The sequence below is a fragment of the Silurus meridionalis genome, chromosome 20 (genome assembly GCF_014805685.1).
Source record: "Silurus meridionalis isolate SWU-2019-XX chromosome 20, ASM1480568v1, whole genome shotgun sequence".
In the NCBI taxonomy this organism is placed as follows: Eukaryota; Metazoa; Chordata; class Actinopteri; order Siluriformes; family Siluridae; genus Silurus; species Silurus meridionalis.
The window spans coordinates 12,084,064-12,100,705 of record NC_060903.1 but is presented as its reverse complement, the minus strand read 5'-3'; the positions used below and the strand labels follow the sequence as shown (position 1 = coordinate 12,100,705).

The 16,642-nt window shown below is 39.1% G+C and overlaps 1 protein-coding gene across 4 annotated transcripts in view; it reads right to left on the bottom strand.

Moving 5' to 3' along the window:
• The window catches only part of kcnq3 (potassium voltage-gated channel, KQT-like subfamily, member 3), a 38,227-nt gene that overhangs the window by 11,074 nt on the left and 10,511 nt on the right, over positions 1–16,642 (bottom strand). For all 4 annotated transcript variants that reach the window (XM_046877188.1, XM_046877187.1, XM_046877191.1 and 1 more), the window contains 5 exons: positions 6,809–6,899; positions 6,394–6,520; positions 5,711–5,883; positions 4,493–4,663; positions 3,536–3,646 (listed from right to left, as the gene is read on the bottom strand). In XM_046877188.1, the coding sequence (XP_046733144.1) occupies positions 3,536–3,646; positions 4,493–4,663; positions 5,711–5,883; positions 6,394–6,520; positions 6,809–6,899 (673 nt within the window). The remainder of the gene's footprint in view (positions 1–3,535; positions 3,647–4,492; positions 4,664–5,710; positions 5,884–6,393; positions 6,521–6,808; positions 6,900–16,642) is intronic.

Sequence of the window (16,642 nt, the reverse complement as noted above, 5' to 3'; positions counted from 1 at the left end):
ACCCTGCCTGCACTCTTTTCTTTACTTCTCTAACACACTCTCCATTACTTTGCACTGTTGACCCCAGGTACCTGAACTCCTCCACCTTTTCCAGCTCTTCTCCTGCAACCGCATCACTCCACTGCCCTCCCTCTCATTCACACACATGTATTTGGTCTTACTCCTATTGGCTCTCATTCCCCTTCTCTCCAGTGCATATCTCCACCTCTCCAGGCTCTTCTCAACCTGCTCCCTACTCTCACCACAAATCACAATATCATCGCAAACATCATAGTCCAGGAGACTCCTGTCTGACCTCGTCCGTCAACCTGTCCATCACCACTGCAAACAGGAAAGGGCTCAGGGCCGATCCTTGATGCAGTCCAACCTTCACCCTGAACCAGTCTGTCGTACCTACTGCACACTTCACTGCCATCACACTGTCCTCATACATGTCCTGCACCACCCTCACATACTTCTCTGACACACCTGACTTCCTCATACAATACCACAACTCCTCTCTTGGCACCCTGTCATACGCGTTCTCTAAATCCACAAATACACAATGCAATTCCTTCTGTCCTTCTCTACACTTCTCCATCAACATCCTCAAAGCAAATAAGGCATCTGTGGTGCTCTTCCTCGGCATGAAACTATACTGTTGGTCACAGATGGTCACCTTTTCTCTCAGCCTGGCTTCCACTACTCTTTCCCATAACTTCATGGTGTGACTGATCAACTTAATTCCCCTGTAGTTACTGCAGGTCTGCACATCTCCTTTATGCTTAAAGATCGGTACCAGCACACTGCTTCTCCATTCCTCAGGCATCTTCTCACCTTCCAAAATCCTGTTAAACAATCTGGTCAAAACCCACTGCCATCTCTCCTAAACATCTCACGCTTCTACCGGTATGTCATCTGGTCCAACCGACTTTCCACTCTTCATCCTCTTAATCGCTGCTTTCACTTCCTCCTTACTAATCCTATCTACATCCTGCTTCACCAACTCCACATCGTCCAACCTTCTCTCTCTCTGATTTTCCTCATTCATCAGCTGCTCAAAATACTCCCTCCACCTTCTCAACACACTCTCCTCACTAGTCAACACATTTCCTCTCCATCCTTTACTGCTCTAACTTGCAGTACATCCTTCCAGCTCGGTCCCTCTGCCTGGCCAATCGGTATAAATCCTTTTCTCCTTCCTTAGTGTCCAACCTCTCATACAGCTCCTCATATGCCTTTTCCTTGGCTTTCGCCACATCCCTTTTACCTGCTGCCGCATCTCCTTGTACTCCTGCCTACTTTTCTCATCACTCTGTCTATCCCACTTCTGTTTTGCCAACCTCTTTCTCCTTATGCTCTCCTGCACTTCCTCATTCCACCACCACGTCTCCTTGTCTTGCTTTCTATTTCCAGATGTCACACCAAGTACTTTTCTAGCTGCCTCCTCATCACTCCTGCAGTAGTTGCCCAATCATCCAACACCTCTTCAACACCACTGAGCCCCTGTCTGACCTCTTCCCTGAACCTCACACTACACTCTTCCTCCTTCAGTTTCCACCATCTTATTCTTCTTTCAGTCCTCACTCTCCTCCTCTTCTTCTTCACCTCCAAAACCATCCTACAGACCACCATCCGATGCTGTCTAGCTACACTGTCCCCTGCCAACACCTTACAGTCTCCAATCTCCTTCAGGTTGCATCTCCTGCATAGCACATAGTCCACCTGTGTGCACCTTCCTCCACTCTTATTCGTCACCCTATGATCCTCCTTCTTCTTAAAATAAGTGTTCACCACTGCCATTTCCATTCTTTTAGCAAAATCTACCACCATCTGCCCTTCCACATTCCTCTCCTTAAAACCATACCTACCCATCACCTCCTCATCACCTCTGTTCCCTTTACCTACATGCCCATTAAAGTCTGCCCCAATCACCAATCGTCCTTTCCTAGGTACACCATCCACCACTTCATCTAATTCACTCCAGAATTTTTCCTTCTCCTCCATCTCACAGCCAACTTGTGGAGCATAGGCACTAATGACATTTATCATCATCCCTTCAACTTCCAGCTTCACGATCATCACCCTTTGAGAAACTCTTCACCTCCACTACACTCTTACTGTACTCTTCCTTCAGAATCACCCCTACACCATTTCTCTTTCCATCCACACCATGATAAAACAGTTTAAATCCACCTCCAATGTTCCTGGCCTTACTCCCTTTCCACTTGGACTCCTGAACACACAACATATCTACCTTTCTCCTCTCCATCATATCAGCCATCTCTCCCCCTTTACCCGTCATAGTACCAACATTTAAAGTACCAACCCGAACCTCCACTCTCATACACTGCTCCTTTCCCTGCCGTCTCTGTAGACATCTTCCTCCTCTCCTTCTCCTCCTTCGGCCAACAGTAGCCCAATTTCCACCGGTACCCTGTCGGCTAACGACACCTGTGGCGCTCATTGTCCCACACATCACTTTGAACCCATTCACAAATGGGTTAATATCTTGCTGTGCGCACAATTATCAGAAGGCACAAGCAAATAAATAAATAAGGTGTGATATTTCAGTATCATTTTGGCCTGTTAATTCCTGATGGTGCATTTATCAAGGCAGGCACAGAACGTTCTAACTTTGTACATAAGAAGCACCGGTCCACCCCTGAAAATTGTTTTCATCACAGCTGTGTATGTAAAGCTGTATAATATGGATATTAACAATCCCAAATATTTTTTTTAAATATACATGGTTGTAGATACACTGATTTGCATAATTAAATGGCTCCAAATCACAATAAATGGTAAACAACTTCCCTGTAGCCTTCTAGATGTGCTGCTGGTTACAGATTGCACATAGTATGTCAAAAGGTATACAAAGATAAACTTCACCAAACAACAAAGTAAATATATTGTTGTATATAGCAGAGTGTACCAACAAAATGGTTTTGCTATATTTAAAAAATGCTCACTATAATGTAAGTTTTGTAATGTTTTATTTTAGAAATGTGCTCATGACATTAAACCCTAGCAAGTAGATAGATGGGCAAAATAAATAAACTAAAGATTTTGGCCTCACTCTCCGCATAGTTTCCAGTGGTCATCATCCCAATCAATTTCGTATAATTATTATTTTTTATATTCCATCTGTTTCATTTACCTACCACTTTAATCACTAATTACTCTCTCAATTTGCTTATATGGTCGACAGAATAAGTGTCTCATAATTTCTCTTAATTACTTCACCTGCTTTTATTTATTTTTACCACTAGGGGACTCACATGGAGTGTGTTTAAATATATCTACATCCTCATGCACAAGCGAAACAAATCACATCACATTCTTAACAAAAAATATGCATGTGCACAGTTAATAAATGGCACCCCAGGAAATGAGACAGTACCAAACCCAAAAAAAAAAAAAAAAACGGTTTAGCCAGCAGTACTAATTCTGATTGCGTGTACACACTGAGAAGATGTATTTGCAGGATAAAGAGACAGGCGTGATAAGAATTTTCATCCTCGCACATTGACAGTTGGCAAAAAGTAATACTTACCGCTGGCAAAGCAAAAAACGAAACACCAATCAATGTGAAGGTCCCAGCAAGTAAACGTCCTGGCCATGTCTTGGGAGTCTTATCACCATAACCAATGGTTGTCAAAGTTATCTAAGACAGGGGTGAATTATAACTCATTACTATTGCCTTTTCACCTAAACCATCAGCTTCCTATTTTGTACAGTGGCATCTTCAATGTTAAAACCAACTAGTCAAACTAAATACTCAAAAGCTTTTACAATTTTAGATATTTTTAGATGTTATGGTTAATATTTCATCTATGTGAGATAAACATCTTTGAAAGAAACCAAAAAAAAAACCTGTGAAATTGTGACATGCAATATACAAATAGTAAAGCTTCTCATTAGTGTATCACACTGAAAAGCAAACCATACATTGCATTGCTCTTGTCACAAGGAAAAAGCTTTTAAAAATGTAATGTTACTTTATGTCTTAACGCCACACAATTGAAAGAAAGCAGTTACATTGTGCAGTTCTGTGTTAGCTAGAATAGTCACAATAAAAAAAAAAAAACATGAAATACACAACGTTTATTTCTTAGGATTATTGACATGCTGAAATAGAACATGCAGAAAAAACTATTATCAGAACAATTATTACTTTTTTTGGTATTTTTTTTAACACTGTATTAAAATAGGGTATTATGATTTGGGTAAGATGTAAACACTGGTAATGACTGTTATCAGAGGAGGGCCAATGCATTACCAAATATTATACAAATATGATATACAGATCGTTGAACTCCTAGGCATCAAATTATTTACACTCATTACTGAAACATCATGTATAATAATATAAAAAAATAATTACAGCATTCTTTTTCTTGTAAGTTATGTTAATGTGGTCTCATTTATGTTATCATGAATCATAATTTGATTTGCTTTCAGCAAGGAGTCAACATTTACCAATTATTTCCTGCAATGACAAGACTCTTACCAGGCCCCACCACAGTGCGTCAGCATAGGTATCAAAATCCTGGGCAGGTGTAGCAGTGCCATCTTCATCCCTGGGTAAAGTCATCAAGACAACATCTTTCTCCACCAGGTAGACCAGGAAGGAGGACAGGATAAGAGACAGAAAGCCAATGTACCATGCAGTGATCAGTTCCTAACACACACACACACACAAACACACACACACACACACACACACACACACACACACACACACACACACGTTCAATGAGTCAATAGTCTCCTGTGCCCTTTGTTATTTATTTTTTAAGAAGAATTATGTGAAGCAATTTATACTGTAAATGACTGGCAATAAAAAAGTCATTGTAATCTATAACCGTAAATCTGTGTTTGTTACATTTACTAGTGTTTTTACCACTGATGGCCCATTGTAGATGCTATAGTTTGCCACTGGCACATGAGAAAAATTAGTCAAAAAGATTTCATGGTAGTTGTCATGGCAATATGTCATCAGTGATAGAGTCAGCTAAGCACTTTCAGTGGAAATATAGTGAAATGAACACTGAGAAACAAATATACAAGGCTTCTTGACTTGTAGAAGTGACTACCATACATATAAATTTAGAAGAGAATCATATCACAAAGATACACTATATTGACAACAGTATTGGGACACCAGAGATTTCCAGCCATATATGATTCCACCCCAACCACACATTTAAAAAGGATGACTTTGAATGAAGTAGCATTAAATTCCATTCACTTGAACTAGAAGACCCAACCTTGTTCCAGAGTGACAATGCCACACAAAGTCAGCTCAGTGAAGATGGTTTGCATGGGTTTATGTGCAAGACCTTGTGTGGCCTGCTATAGCACTCTACATTTACTAACACTCTTGTGGCTGAATGAGCACAAGCACACGAAAATCTTGTGAAACATCTTCCTAGAATAGTAGAGGTTACCATAACAGCAAGTGGGGACTTAATGTGGAATTGAATGTTAAAAATGCACATACAAACCGGCTCGGGTGTCCACAAACTTTTGTCGACATGATTATAAGAACAAAGACTTATTTTTAAAATAAATCAAAGGATATTATTATTATTAAACATTTTTATATAAAGAGTTCTTTAGGCACACAGTCAGACATTAAAAATCTCACAGAGGGATGAACAGTGGTTAAGCCTGTGTGTGTGTGTGTGTGTGTGTGTGTGTGTGTGTGTGTGTGTGTGTGTGTTACCTTGCTGTGAGCGCATATTGCAGATCCTAGCAGTTTCCAAGTGCCACCTCGCCGGTCCATGCGCAGCATACGCAAAATCTGCAGAAAGCGCAGACTCCGAAGAGATGTAGCCAAAACATTTCCCTGGTTACCCAAAGCAACTACCGGCACTGATGCTATCAGCACAAAGATATCTGTGCAAAAACATAAATATTTTTCATCAATTGAATTCATCAAGTAAAGGTATGACTAATTTAGCTAGTCAAACCCTAGTCAATATAAATTGTGAGAGGTTGGGGTTCAGAATGTCATTAGGAGCAGGGAAGGAATGGGATTAAAAGTTTACACCACTGCACCATAAAAATTATATGAAACTGACAACATTCCATTTATATAACATAAAAAAGAAATACTGTAAGGTTTTCAACCTCCTGAGATTTTATCATACTGGCTAGTCAAACAGCTTGTTACAGCAGTGATTATGAAAGGTACTAGATGACTAGTCAGTGCAACCCCATTTTGATAGTCCTCACATGTATTATGTTGTAAAATATAAAAATATTTATAAAATATAAATTTTTCATTCAGTGCTTAAAATCAGGAACAGATTTATTTGCAGATAATGTTTCTACAGTAAATTGTAGACTACTGTATGTAAGTATAGGATTACTCTATGTGTGTGTCAGTGTGTGTCTGTCACTTGCCCAGTATACACAGTGGTTTGCGAGCAAATTTGAGACGACCTCTCCAACCCTTATATCTACAGCGGCATCCTGCTGCCCAGATCCTCAGCACAAACTCACTTCCAAAAATAAAAATAGTGAATGTCTCCTGCAGGGAGAGTGAGAGAATGAGAGAGGTGAGTAGAAGAGAAAAGGAAACAAAAAATATTTAATAAAAGCGGCAGATTTTACAGCATTATTTTTACTCTGCATCCCACACACGTAACTGTGTTTTTCTCAACTCTGTGTTCGTGTGTGTATAATACAGTCAGTGCAATTCTAAATTTGCTTGGGAAAATAATCAAAACTCTGTGTTGACCACAGAGTTGCTTAACTGTTACTAAACACACAATACACACATACTTACTGTACATGCAAGTCACATGCAAACACTTACCAGAACCACCAGCCAGTGACCAGAGTCATCCTCATACTCTTTGAATGTTGTAAGAATAGCCAATAGGAGACATGCCAGAACTATCAAAAACCTAAAAACAAGAAATAAATTAATGGCTAGGTTAATTATTTTTGGTCCACACCAGTAATTAACCATTTGTCTGACGTTAAACCAGAACTCTATATAATTTATTTTGGTAACAAAGTATATTAGTAGACATTTGTTGGATGTAGCTGTTTTGAAAAATAGAATCCCTTTAGTGTTTATTAAAATAAAAAACAAATGTTAACACCAAGCCTACTTAACCATCATAGTGATAAAATGTAAAGTGTAAAGATTTACAAATCCATTTTTTTTTATTGTATTAAATATTTCCAACTAAGTGTTACTATTAAAAAAAATACTATTATACCATTTTAGTTATTTTGGTTAAAATAACAACTTTTGGTTTTATTGTAAACATACAGTACTGGCTGATTATATTAATAATCTGATTCAAATATGCATGATGTTATGTGGGAAGTATTGCATGTGGTCATTTAACTTATTGTTAAGTAGTTCAACTGAAACCTATAAATGTGCCAGCTCTCCCATAAATGAGTTACTGTTTTCTTCAAACTAAACAGTATAAGCACTTGAGATAATTATTAAGTGACTATTATTCTCATGAGGTAATAATCTTGACAGGTTGATCAATATAACCCTATGTACAGTCAGGTGATACATTAAGGAGTGTGACAAACCACTAGTTTGGGAAAGAAATACTGGGAGTCCAGAATGTAAGGAAGTAGAAGAGTAGGATATATATAAACTTCTGGTCCTATAAATAAGTAGAAGCCATTAGTGTCTCTTGAGTTAATGATAATGACCAATCATGACAAAGAAGGAGCCTTTTAGAAACTTCACATGTCATGCTGTGACTGATATTAGAACTCAGCCAGAGCACATGAAAACAATTTACTAGCTTTAATTTACAGCAGAATATATAAAATGTTTCAACTGAGAAAATGTCTAATTTCTGGGAAAAAAAAAACAATAATAAAATAAATAAATATATAAATATATACAAATATATACATACATATATATATATATATATATATATATATATATATATATATATATATATATATATATACACAGTTAGGCCCTGAAATATTTGGACAGTGACACAATCTTCATGATTTGGGCTACGCATGCCACCACATCGGATTTGAAATTAAACAACTGAGATGATATTGAAAGGCAGAATTTAGGTTTAATTAGAGAGGTTGAACAAAAATACCCTATGAAACATTTAGGAATTGCAACCATTTTAATACAGTTACCTCATTTCAGGGCCCAAAATTAACTGGACAAATCAACATTACTGTAAATAAAATGTTCATTTTTAATACTTTGTTGAGAATCCGTTGGAGGCAATGACTGCATGAAGTCTTGAACCCATGGACATCACCAAACTCTGGGTTTCCTACTTTTGATGCTTTGCCGGGCCTTTAATGCAGTCTTCAGTTGTTGCTTGTTTGTCGGTCTTTCTGCCTAAAGTTTTGTCTTAAGCAAGTAAAATACATGCTCGATTGGGTTGAGATCTGGTGATTGACTTGGCCATTGCAGAATATTCCACTTCTTTGCCTTAAAAAACTTCTGGGTTGCTTTGGCCCTGGGTCACTGTCCATCTGTACTGTGAAGCGCCGTCCAAATAACTTCGCAGCATTTGGCTGAATCTGAGCAGAACGTATATCCCTATACACTTTAGAATTCATCCTGCTGCTTCTGTCTTTTATCACATCATCAACATTGTTTGTAGTGACCCAGTGCCATTGGAAGCCATGCATGCCCATGCCATCACACTCCCTCCACCATGTTTTACAGACGATGTGGTGTTCTTTGGTCATGAGCTTTTCCAAGCCTTCTCCATAGTTTCTTTTTCCCATCATTCTGGTACAGGTTGATCTTAGTTTCATCTGCCCAAAGATGGCTGTTCCAGTTCTGGGCTGGATCCTTTCGATGTTTTTGAGCAAAGTCTAATCTGGCCTTTGTATTTTTGAGGCTGATTAATGGTTTGCACCTTGTGGTGAACCCTCTGTATTTGCTCACATGAAGTGGGACTCTTTATGGTAGACTTAGATACTGATACACGTACTTCCTGCAGCATGTTCTTCACTTCGGTGGATGTTGTGAAGGCATTTTTCTTCACCATGGAAAGGATCCTGCGATCATCCACCACTGACATCCAGGCCTTTTTAAGGTCCCGAGCTCACCAGTGTGCTCTTTTTTCTCAGAATGTACAAAACTTTTGATTTTGGCCACTCCTAACAATTCTGTTGTCTCTCTGATGGAGTTCTTCTGTTTTTTAATTCTAATAATCTGTTTCACTTCCATTGAGAGTTCTTTTGTTGGGATTCACAGTAACAGCTTCCAAACAGAAATGCCACACCATCAATTCTAGACCTTTTATCTGCTCAATTGATGATGATGGAATAATGAGGGAACAGCCCATGCAGCCCATGAAATAGCTTTTGAGGCAATTGTGGAATGGCTTTTAGACTTTTGAAAAAGAGGCAGCTATCCGGAGAATCTCTGTCCACAAGGGACAAGAGCAAAAATCAATGATCTTGAGGCCCTCAAATGGTACTGCATTAACAACATGCATAATTCTGTAATGAAAATCACTGCATGGGCTCAGAAACACCTCCAAAATATATTGTCTGAGAACACAGTTTGCTATGTCATTCACAAATGCAAGTGAAGGCTCTATCATGCAAAGAAGAATCCATATGTTAATTCAGTCTCCATCATCCGTAAATGGAAGAAGTTTGGAACCACTAGGACTCTTTCTAGAGCATGATGCCCGGCCAAAATAAGTGATCATGGGAGAAAGAGCTTAGTCAGTGAGGTGACCAAGAACCTGATGGTTATTCTGAAAGAGCTCCAGCATTTCTCTGTGGAGAGAGGATAACCTTCCAGAAGAAAGATGAAAGCAGCAATGTACAAAGACATCCTTGATGAAAACCTGCTCCAGAGCACACTGGATCTCAGACTGGGGTGACGGTTTATTTTCCAACAGGACAACAAAAGCAGATAGCAAAAATTGCAAAGGAGTGGCTACAGGACAACTCTGAATGTCCCTGCCTCTCTGATGGTATGGGTGCATTAGTGCATATGGAAATGGAAGCGTTTACCTCTGGAATAGTCCATCAATGCTAAAAGGTATATGCAGGATTCAGATAAACCATTATTGCAATAATACCAAAATCTTAGCAACTAACATTGCTTCCAATATGTGATTCATTTGCAATGAAAATACTGAGGGAAACCAGATCAGACTGAACCAGAACAGGGGTGCTGTTCTGACAAACTGAAATGAGTAAGAAAGCCTAATTTCCTTCTTTTACATCAGTATCAGTAACTCACTCATTCTCTGTTCTGAATCAGCCTGTTATTCAGTAGTTTTTTTTATAGAATACAAACATGTTGAGAAAAACAGTGTAAGAGACCTGCAGTTCCTGAGAGAGTTGCTAACAAGCAATTTGCACCAGAGATTCAATAATGAAATGTAGAGTCAGCATGTCAGATAAACACACACACATGACAAAGAAATAATGCTTATGTGACTGGAGAGTGGATACAAATCATGTTATCCAGCAAAAAACCCTGTCTTTAAATGTACAAGAGGTGGACATTGTAAATTACACAGGGAAACACACGCAAAACCTGCTAGCGTGATTGGATATGTAATGCAACAGCAAAATAAACTGCAGAACACAACTGCATTTGTTGGACACAATATGTTTGTACAGTATAGATGGCTCTGTCGTGACTATGTGCCCTGGTCCAAGGTCTGATTTCACAAGCTCTGTGTAACAATGCCCATTTCAATCCAGTGCAAACATAGCAAATTATCAATCCATACTGCCCTGTCCTGTACATCTGCCTCTTTCAAATTAGCCACCGTCATGTCTTCCCTCACCACATCCATAAACCTCCACCTTGGCCTTTCCCTTTTTTCTTCATGGTGGCTCCATCCTCAGCATTCTCCTACCAATATACTCAATGTATCATCAGCTTGTCTCCAAAACGTCCTAATTTCTAATCCTGTCCATTCTCGTCACTTCCAATGAAAATCTCAGCATCTTCAGCTCTGCTACCTTCAGCTTCACCTCCTGTCTTTTAGTCAATGCCACTGTCTCTAAACCATACAACATAGCAGGTCTCACCACAGTCATATAAACTTTCACTTTTACTCTTGCATATACTCTTCTATTTCAAATCACTCCTGCTATCAATCTTCTGAACAAACTCCACCCTGCCTGCACTCTTTTCTTTACTTCTCTAACACACCCTCCATTACTTTACACCTGCACCACCTCTTCTCTCTGCAACCGCACCACTCCACTGCCCTCCCTCTCATTCACACACATGTACTCTGTCTTATTCCTACTGACTTTCATTCCCCTTCTCTCCAGCGCATACCTCCACCTCTCCCAGCTCATCTCAACCTGCTCCCTGCTCTCGCCACAACTAACAATATTAACCACAAACATCATAGTTTATGGAGACTCCTGTCTGACACCTGTCCATCACAACTGCAAACAGGAAAGAGCTCAGAGAAGATCCTTGATGCAGTCCCACCTCCACCATGAACCAGTTTGTCATTCCTAGTGCAAAATTAACTGGTCACACTGTCTTGCTACATGTCCTGCACCAGCCTCACATACTTCTCTGCCACACCTGACTTCCTCATACAACTCCTCTCTCCTCTTTATTCCCCTCTTGTTGCTGCAGGCCTGCACATCTCCCTTATTCTTACCAGCACACTCCTTCATTTCTCAGGCATCCTCTCACCTTCCAGAATCTTGTTAAACAATCTTGTAAAAAAACCTTACTGCCATCTCTGCTAAACCTTTCCATGCTTCTTATGTCATCTGGTGCAACCGACTCTTCACTCTTCATCCTCTTAATAGCTGCTCTTACTTCCTCCTTACTAATCATATGCACTTCCTGCTTCACAATCTCAACATCATCCACCCTTCTCTCTTTCTCATTTTCCTCATTCATCAGATGCTCAAAATACTCCCTCCACCTCCACCTTCTCAACACACTCTCCTCACTAGTCACATTTCCATCTGCATCCTTCATTGCTCTAACTTGCAGCACATCCTTCCCAGCTTGGTCCCTCTTTCTGGCCAATCCTTTTCTCTTTTCTTAGTGTCCAACTTCTCATACAGTTCCTTATATGCCTTTACCTTGGCTTTTGCCACATTCTTCTTTACCTGCTGCCACATCTTCTTGTACTCCTGCCTACTTTTCTCATCTCTCTGCCGATCCAATTTCTGTTTTGCCAACCTCTTTCTCCTTATGATTTCCTGCACTTCTCATTCCACCATAGCATCTCTTCCTTTCTATTTCCAGATGTCACACCAAGAACCTCTTTAGTTGTCTCCCTTATCACTTCTGCAGTAGTTGCCCAATCATCCAGCCTCTTCAAAAAATTCTCCTTTTTTTTAAAAACAACATAGAACCCAAATGCAAAAAAAGAGAAAAATCCAACCTTTCATTTAAGTACATAACTTTGGTGGTAAAAAAAATCATACATTTAGGAAAAAAAACTTGAAATCATGTGTCCCACAATTATTGGCACCCCTAACAATTCCTCTGAAAAATTTAATTGTTTTTATATATATATATATATATATATATATATATATATATATATATATATATATATATATATATATATATATATAGAATAGCCTTTATTTGTCACATAAACATTACAGCACAGTGAAATTTTTCTTCTCATAACCCAGTTTGCTCGGAAGCTGGGGTCAGAGTGCAGGGTCAGACATGACATGGCACCCCTGGAGCACAGAGGGTTAAGGGCCTTGCTCAAGTGCCCAAGAGTGGCAGCTTTAGTGATACCGAGGCTTGAAACCCCAACCTCCCAATCAATAACCCAGCACCTTAACCACTGAGCTACCACTCCCCATACGAGAAGCTGTATGAGAAGGTGGACACTAAGGAAGGAGAAAAGGATTGATATCGATTGGCCAGGCAGAGCGACAGAGCTGGGAGATGGAGATGGAAATGTACTGACTAGTGAGGAGAGTGTGTTGAGAAGATGGAGGGAGTGTTTTGAGCAGCTGATGAATGAAAGAGAGAAGGTTGGATAGTGTGGAGATGGTGAAGCAGGAATGGATAGGATTAGTAAGGAGGAAGTGAGAGCAATGATTTAGAGGAAAGTCGGTTGGACCAGATGACATACCGGGAGAAGCATGGAGATGTTTAGGTGAGATGGCAGTGGAGTTTTTAACAAGGTTGTTCAACAAGATTTTGGAAGGTATGAGGATGCCTGAGGAATGGAGAAGGAGTGTGCTGGTACCGATCTTTGAGAATAAGGGAGGTGTGCAGTCCTACAGTAATTACAAGGGGAATTAAGTTGATATGTCACACCATGAAGTTATGGAAAAGAGTAGTGGAAGCCAGGCTGAGGGAAGAGGTGACCAACAGTATAGTTTCATGCAGAGGAAGAGCACTACAGACACGTTATTTGCTTTGAGAATGTTGATACTGAAGTATAGAGAAGGTCAGAAGGAGTTGCATTGTGTGTTTGTGGATTTATAAAGAGCATAGGACAGGGTGCCAAGAGAGAAGATGTGGTATTGCATGAGGAAGTCAGGTGTGTCAGAGAAGTATGTGAGGGTGGTGCATGACATGACATGACAGTGTGACAGCAGTGAAGTGTACAGTAGAAATGACAGAATGGTTCATGGTGGGGGTTGGACTGCATTAAGGTTCGGCTCTGAGCCCTTTCCTGTTTGAAGTGGTGATGGACTGGTTGACGGACAAGGTCATACAGGAGTCTCCCTGGACTATGATATTTGTGGATTATATTGTGTTATGTGGTGAGAGTAGGGAGCAGGTTAAGAAGAGCCTGGAAAAGCAGAGGTATGCACTGGAGAGAAGAGGAATGAAAGCCAGTAGGAGTAAGACAGAGTACATGTTTGTGAATGAGAAGGAGGGCAAGGAGGGGGTTTATGGATGTGGTGGGAAAGACATGCAGGTAGTTGGTTTGAGAGAGGCAGATGTAGAGGACAGGGTTGTATCGAGATAGATGATCCGCTGTGGTGACCCCTAATGGGAGAAGCTGAAAGAAGAAGAAGAAGAAGAAGAAGAAGAAGAAGAAGAAGAACATATATAATCAAAGCATGTCTATAAGAAGATAAAAAGAAGAAAACACAACACATTCAGGAGCTTACAAAGATATTTTGAGAATGAAAATATCTACTGCTTGCACAAATTCCCAACATAGAAAAAAATATTGTGGCTGAATTTCAAAAGCAGCTTAATTACCTTGGATCTGCCAAGAGTGAGTCACTAGTGAGTCACAAACCTTACTAGGGAGTTCTACTGACCTCTAAACACAGAGAACTTCAACAAGTGTAAAATTTGGCCATTGCAGCATGCATGCTGAAATTGTAAGGTCTAGACATGGCTGTGAATGTTTTTTTAATGAACTCATTTGCACTTTTATTTCAACAAGTCTATATAGGCTCAGGATCCACTGCAACCCTGAAGAGGACAAAGCAGAATGAATTATGGTTGTAAATGAATTAATAAATCATATATTCCTTTACTTATAGCATTTTCTTACTTTAATGTTCTACTTCTACAGTCATAATAAAATCTAATTGGGTCAAATGTTAACATGGTTTCTTAAGTGGTGAGCTCTAACTGCTGGTGGTGCTGTTGCATTCATTTGCTAAATACACATTAGCTCTCACAGTTAATTAATGTGATTGGGTGCATTAGAGCATTAAAATGCAACTGTAGTTGTTACAGTGTCATGCACAAAAAGGTTAGTTCTTAGAAACAAACATTATGTGCAGGAAAAAGTATAAAAAAAAGCAAAATGAATACATGACTCTATTGTAGGTGGACATCAGGAATGAGATCCCATACAGCAAAACAAATAAGTCTCTGAAAATACACTTTAAAAATCCCCAAACAATGTAACCTATTCAGTTAATTACAGTAAGTTCAGGTTTTGGATGAGACATGACTTCTGACTCTTTTCATTTACATACTGTAGTCTTTGAGTGATGGGCATAAATGTATGTTTTCCAGCCTATGAACGCTTCACACTGTGCATACGGCAGCACATTTAGGTTTTCAAATAAATAATTTTTTTCCTTATGCATATTCATTGTGCATGTGCTTCTGCTGTTCTGCCAATTTTCATCATTATTAAATGAAACTCTTTTCAGAAAACCATACAGATATTACAATGAAAGAAATTGCTTTGTGATCATAAAGCTCTGGGTTTTTTAGCTTGCTGTTAACAATTTGTTTGCCGTTATGGATCCTTAATCAATGTGATATTTGAAGACTGATGCCAAGGCAAAATTAGACAACAACTTTAAATACTTGTATGCTGATTTAAAGCAGAAGTAAATAAATGGCATAAAACTAAATTTTCTAAAATTCTGCAAAAGCAATGTCCAGAGGACCCTGATTTGGGAATGATATTGTTGTTCAAAAAGTTATTTCTATAACATCCCCAGGACATTACATTCAACAGTTTTTTTTTTCAAATGTTGTTGGAATGAAAAATTACTTTTAATTGCAGCCCCATTTTTAGTGTTTTCCTGTGATTTTAGGGCAAAGCAGTAGGGTTTACACAAAAAATGGTCAATTGTAGCTAGCCCCTACTTCAGTTTTAATCCAAACAAATATTTGTAACACAAAATATATAAATACACAATCAGAAAATCTATTTTTAATTTTATGTCAGAAGGGAAACATAAATGACTGACTTTTTCATAACTGTCACAATTTCTTTTTTACTTTATTTGGACATGCAGCAAGCATTCTTAACAGCACCCTTTATGAATGCATTTAAAATACCAGACATTATATATTAACCAGGATTATTTTTAATCATCTATTCTCTCCAAAACTTGCTATTTTCCACATGCTCAATTCTCTTAGTTACCAGTTGAAAAGGGTGAAGACTAAAATATGCTTCCTGCTGTTCATGCTGATTACATGCCAGTTTTACACACTTGGAGGCAAGTGATTTCCTCCCTGTTCTGTAAACCTGGTCACACAGCCCATTAACTCATACAGAAATGCCAACAGGCTATTCAGACCCATTAGGAAACCTGGAGAGCATGAGAGGTCAACCTGTACCTTGCCAAACGTCTTGCAGAGCAGATCTGGAAAACCTCCTATACCACCCTTAATGCCTCTGTGGCACAACATTACTCACAGCCAATCAGGCAGACATCTGTTTTGACTCTCTCAAATGAGGCACCACTCCAAAGTAAACCCCTTTAGGAAGGTTATGAATCACCAGCAAGCTACAGTCTATGCCCTCTAGCTAAAACAAGGACATATCTTTGCCTGTGGTATTGCGGTCTATCCACAAAATCTATCTTCTTAAAGCCTCTAGCTCTACGTCAATAAATTGTGTCTCCTGTTTCATGTCAAGCAGCTATTCTCTAACTTCACTTCAAGACTGAGTGCCATAAAGCAAGGAGGGTGGATGAGGGTAGTAAACAATAATCGATAGAAAGTTATCATTAAAATCACCTAATCTAAAGTGGTTGTTGCCCAAATGAGAATGATTGACTCTATACTTAGTTTTATGCAGATTCACTTAAACTTATATTATTCTTCAAAAACATTCATCTGTAAACATGAATACCACTGTAAATCTGTAAATTGTATATTCTGCAGTTAATCATCTAAAATACTGAAAGGCATCTTTCTGTAACTCATTTGTGGCTGCAACATAAACGTGCATGTTTAAGTAAATGCTGTAAAATCAAG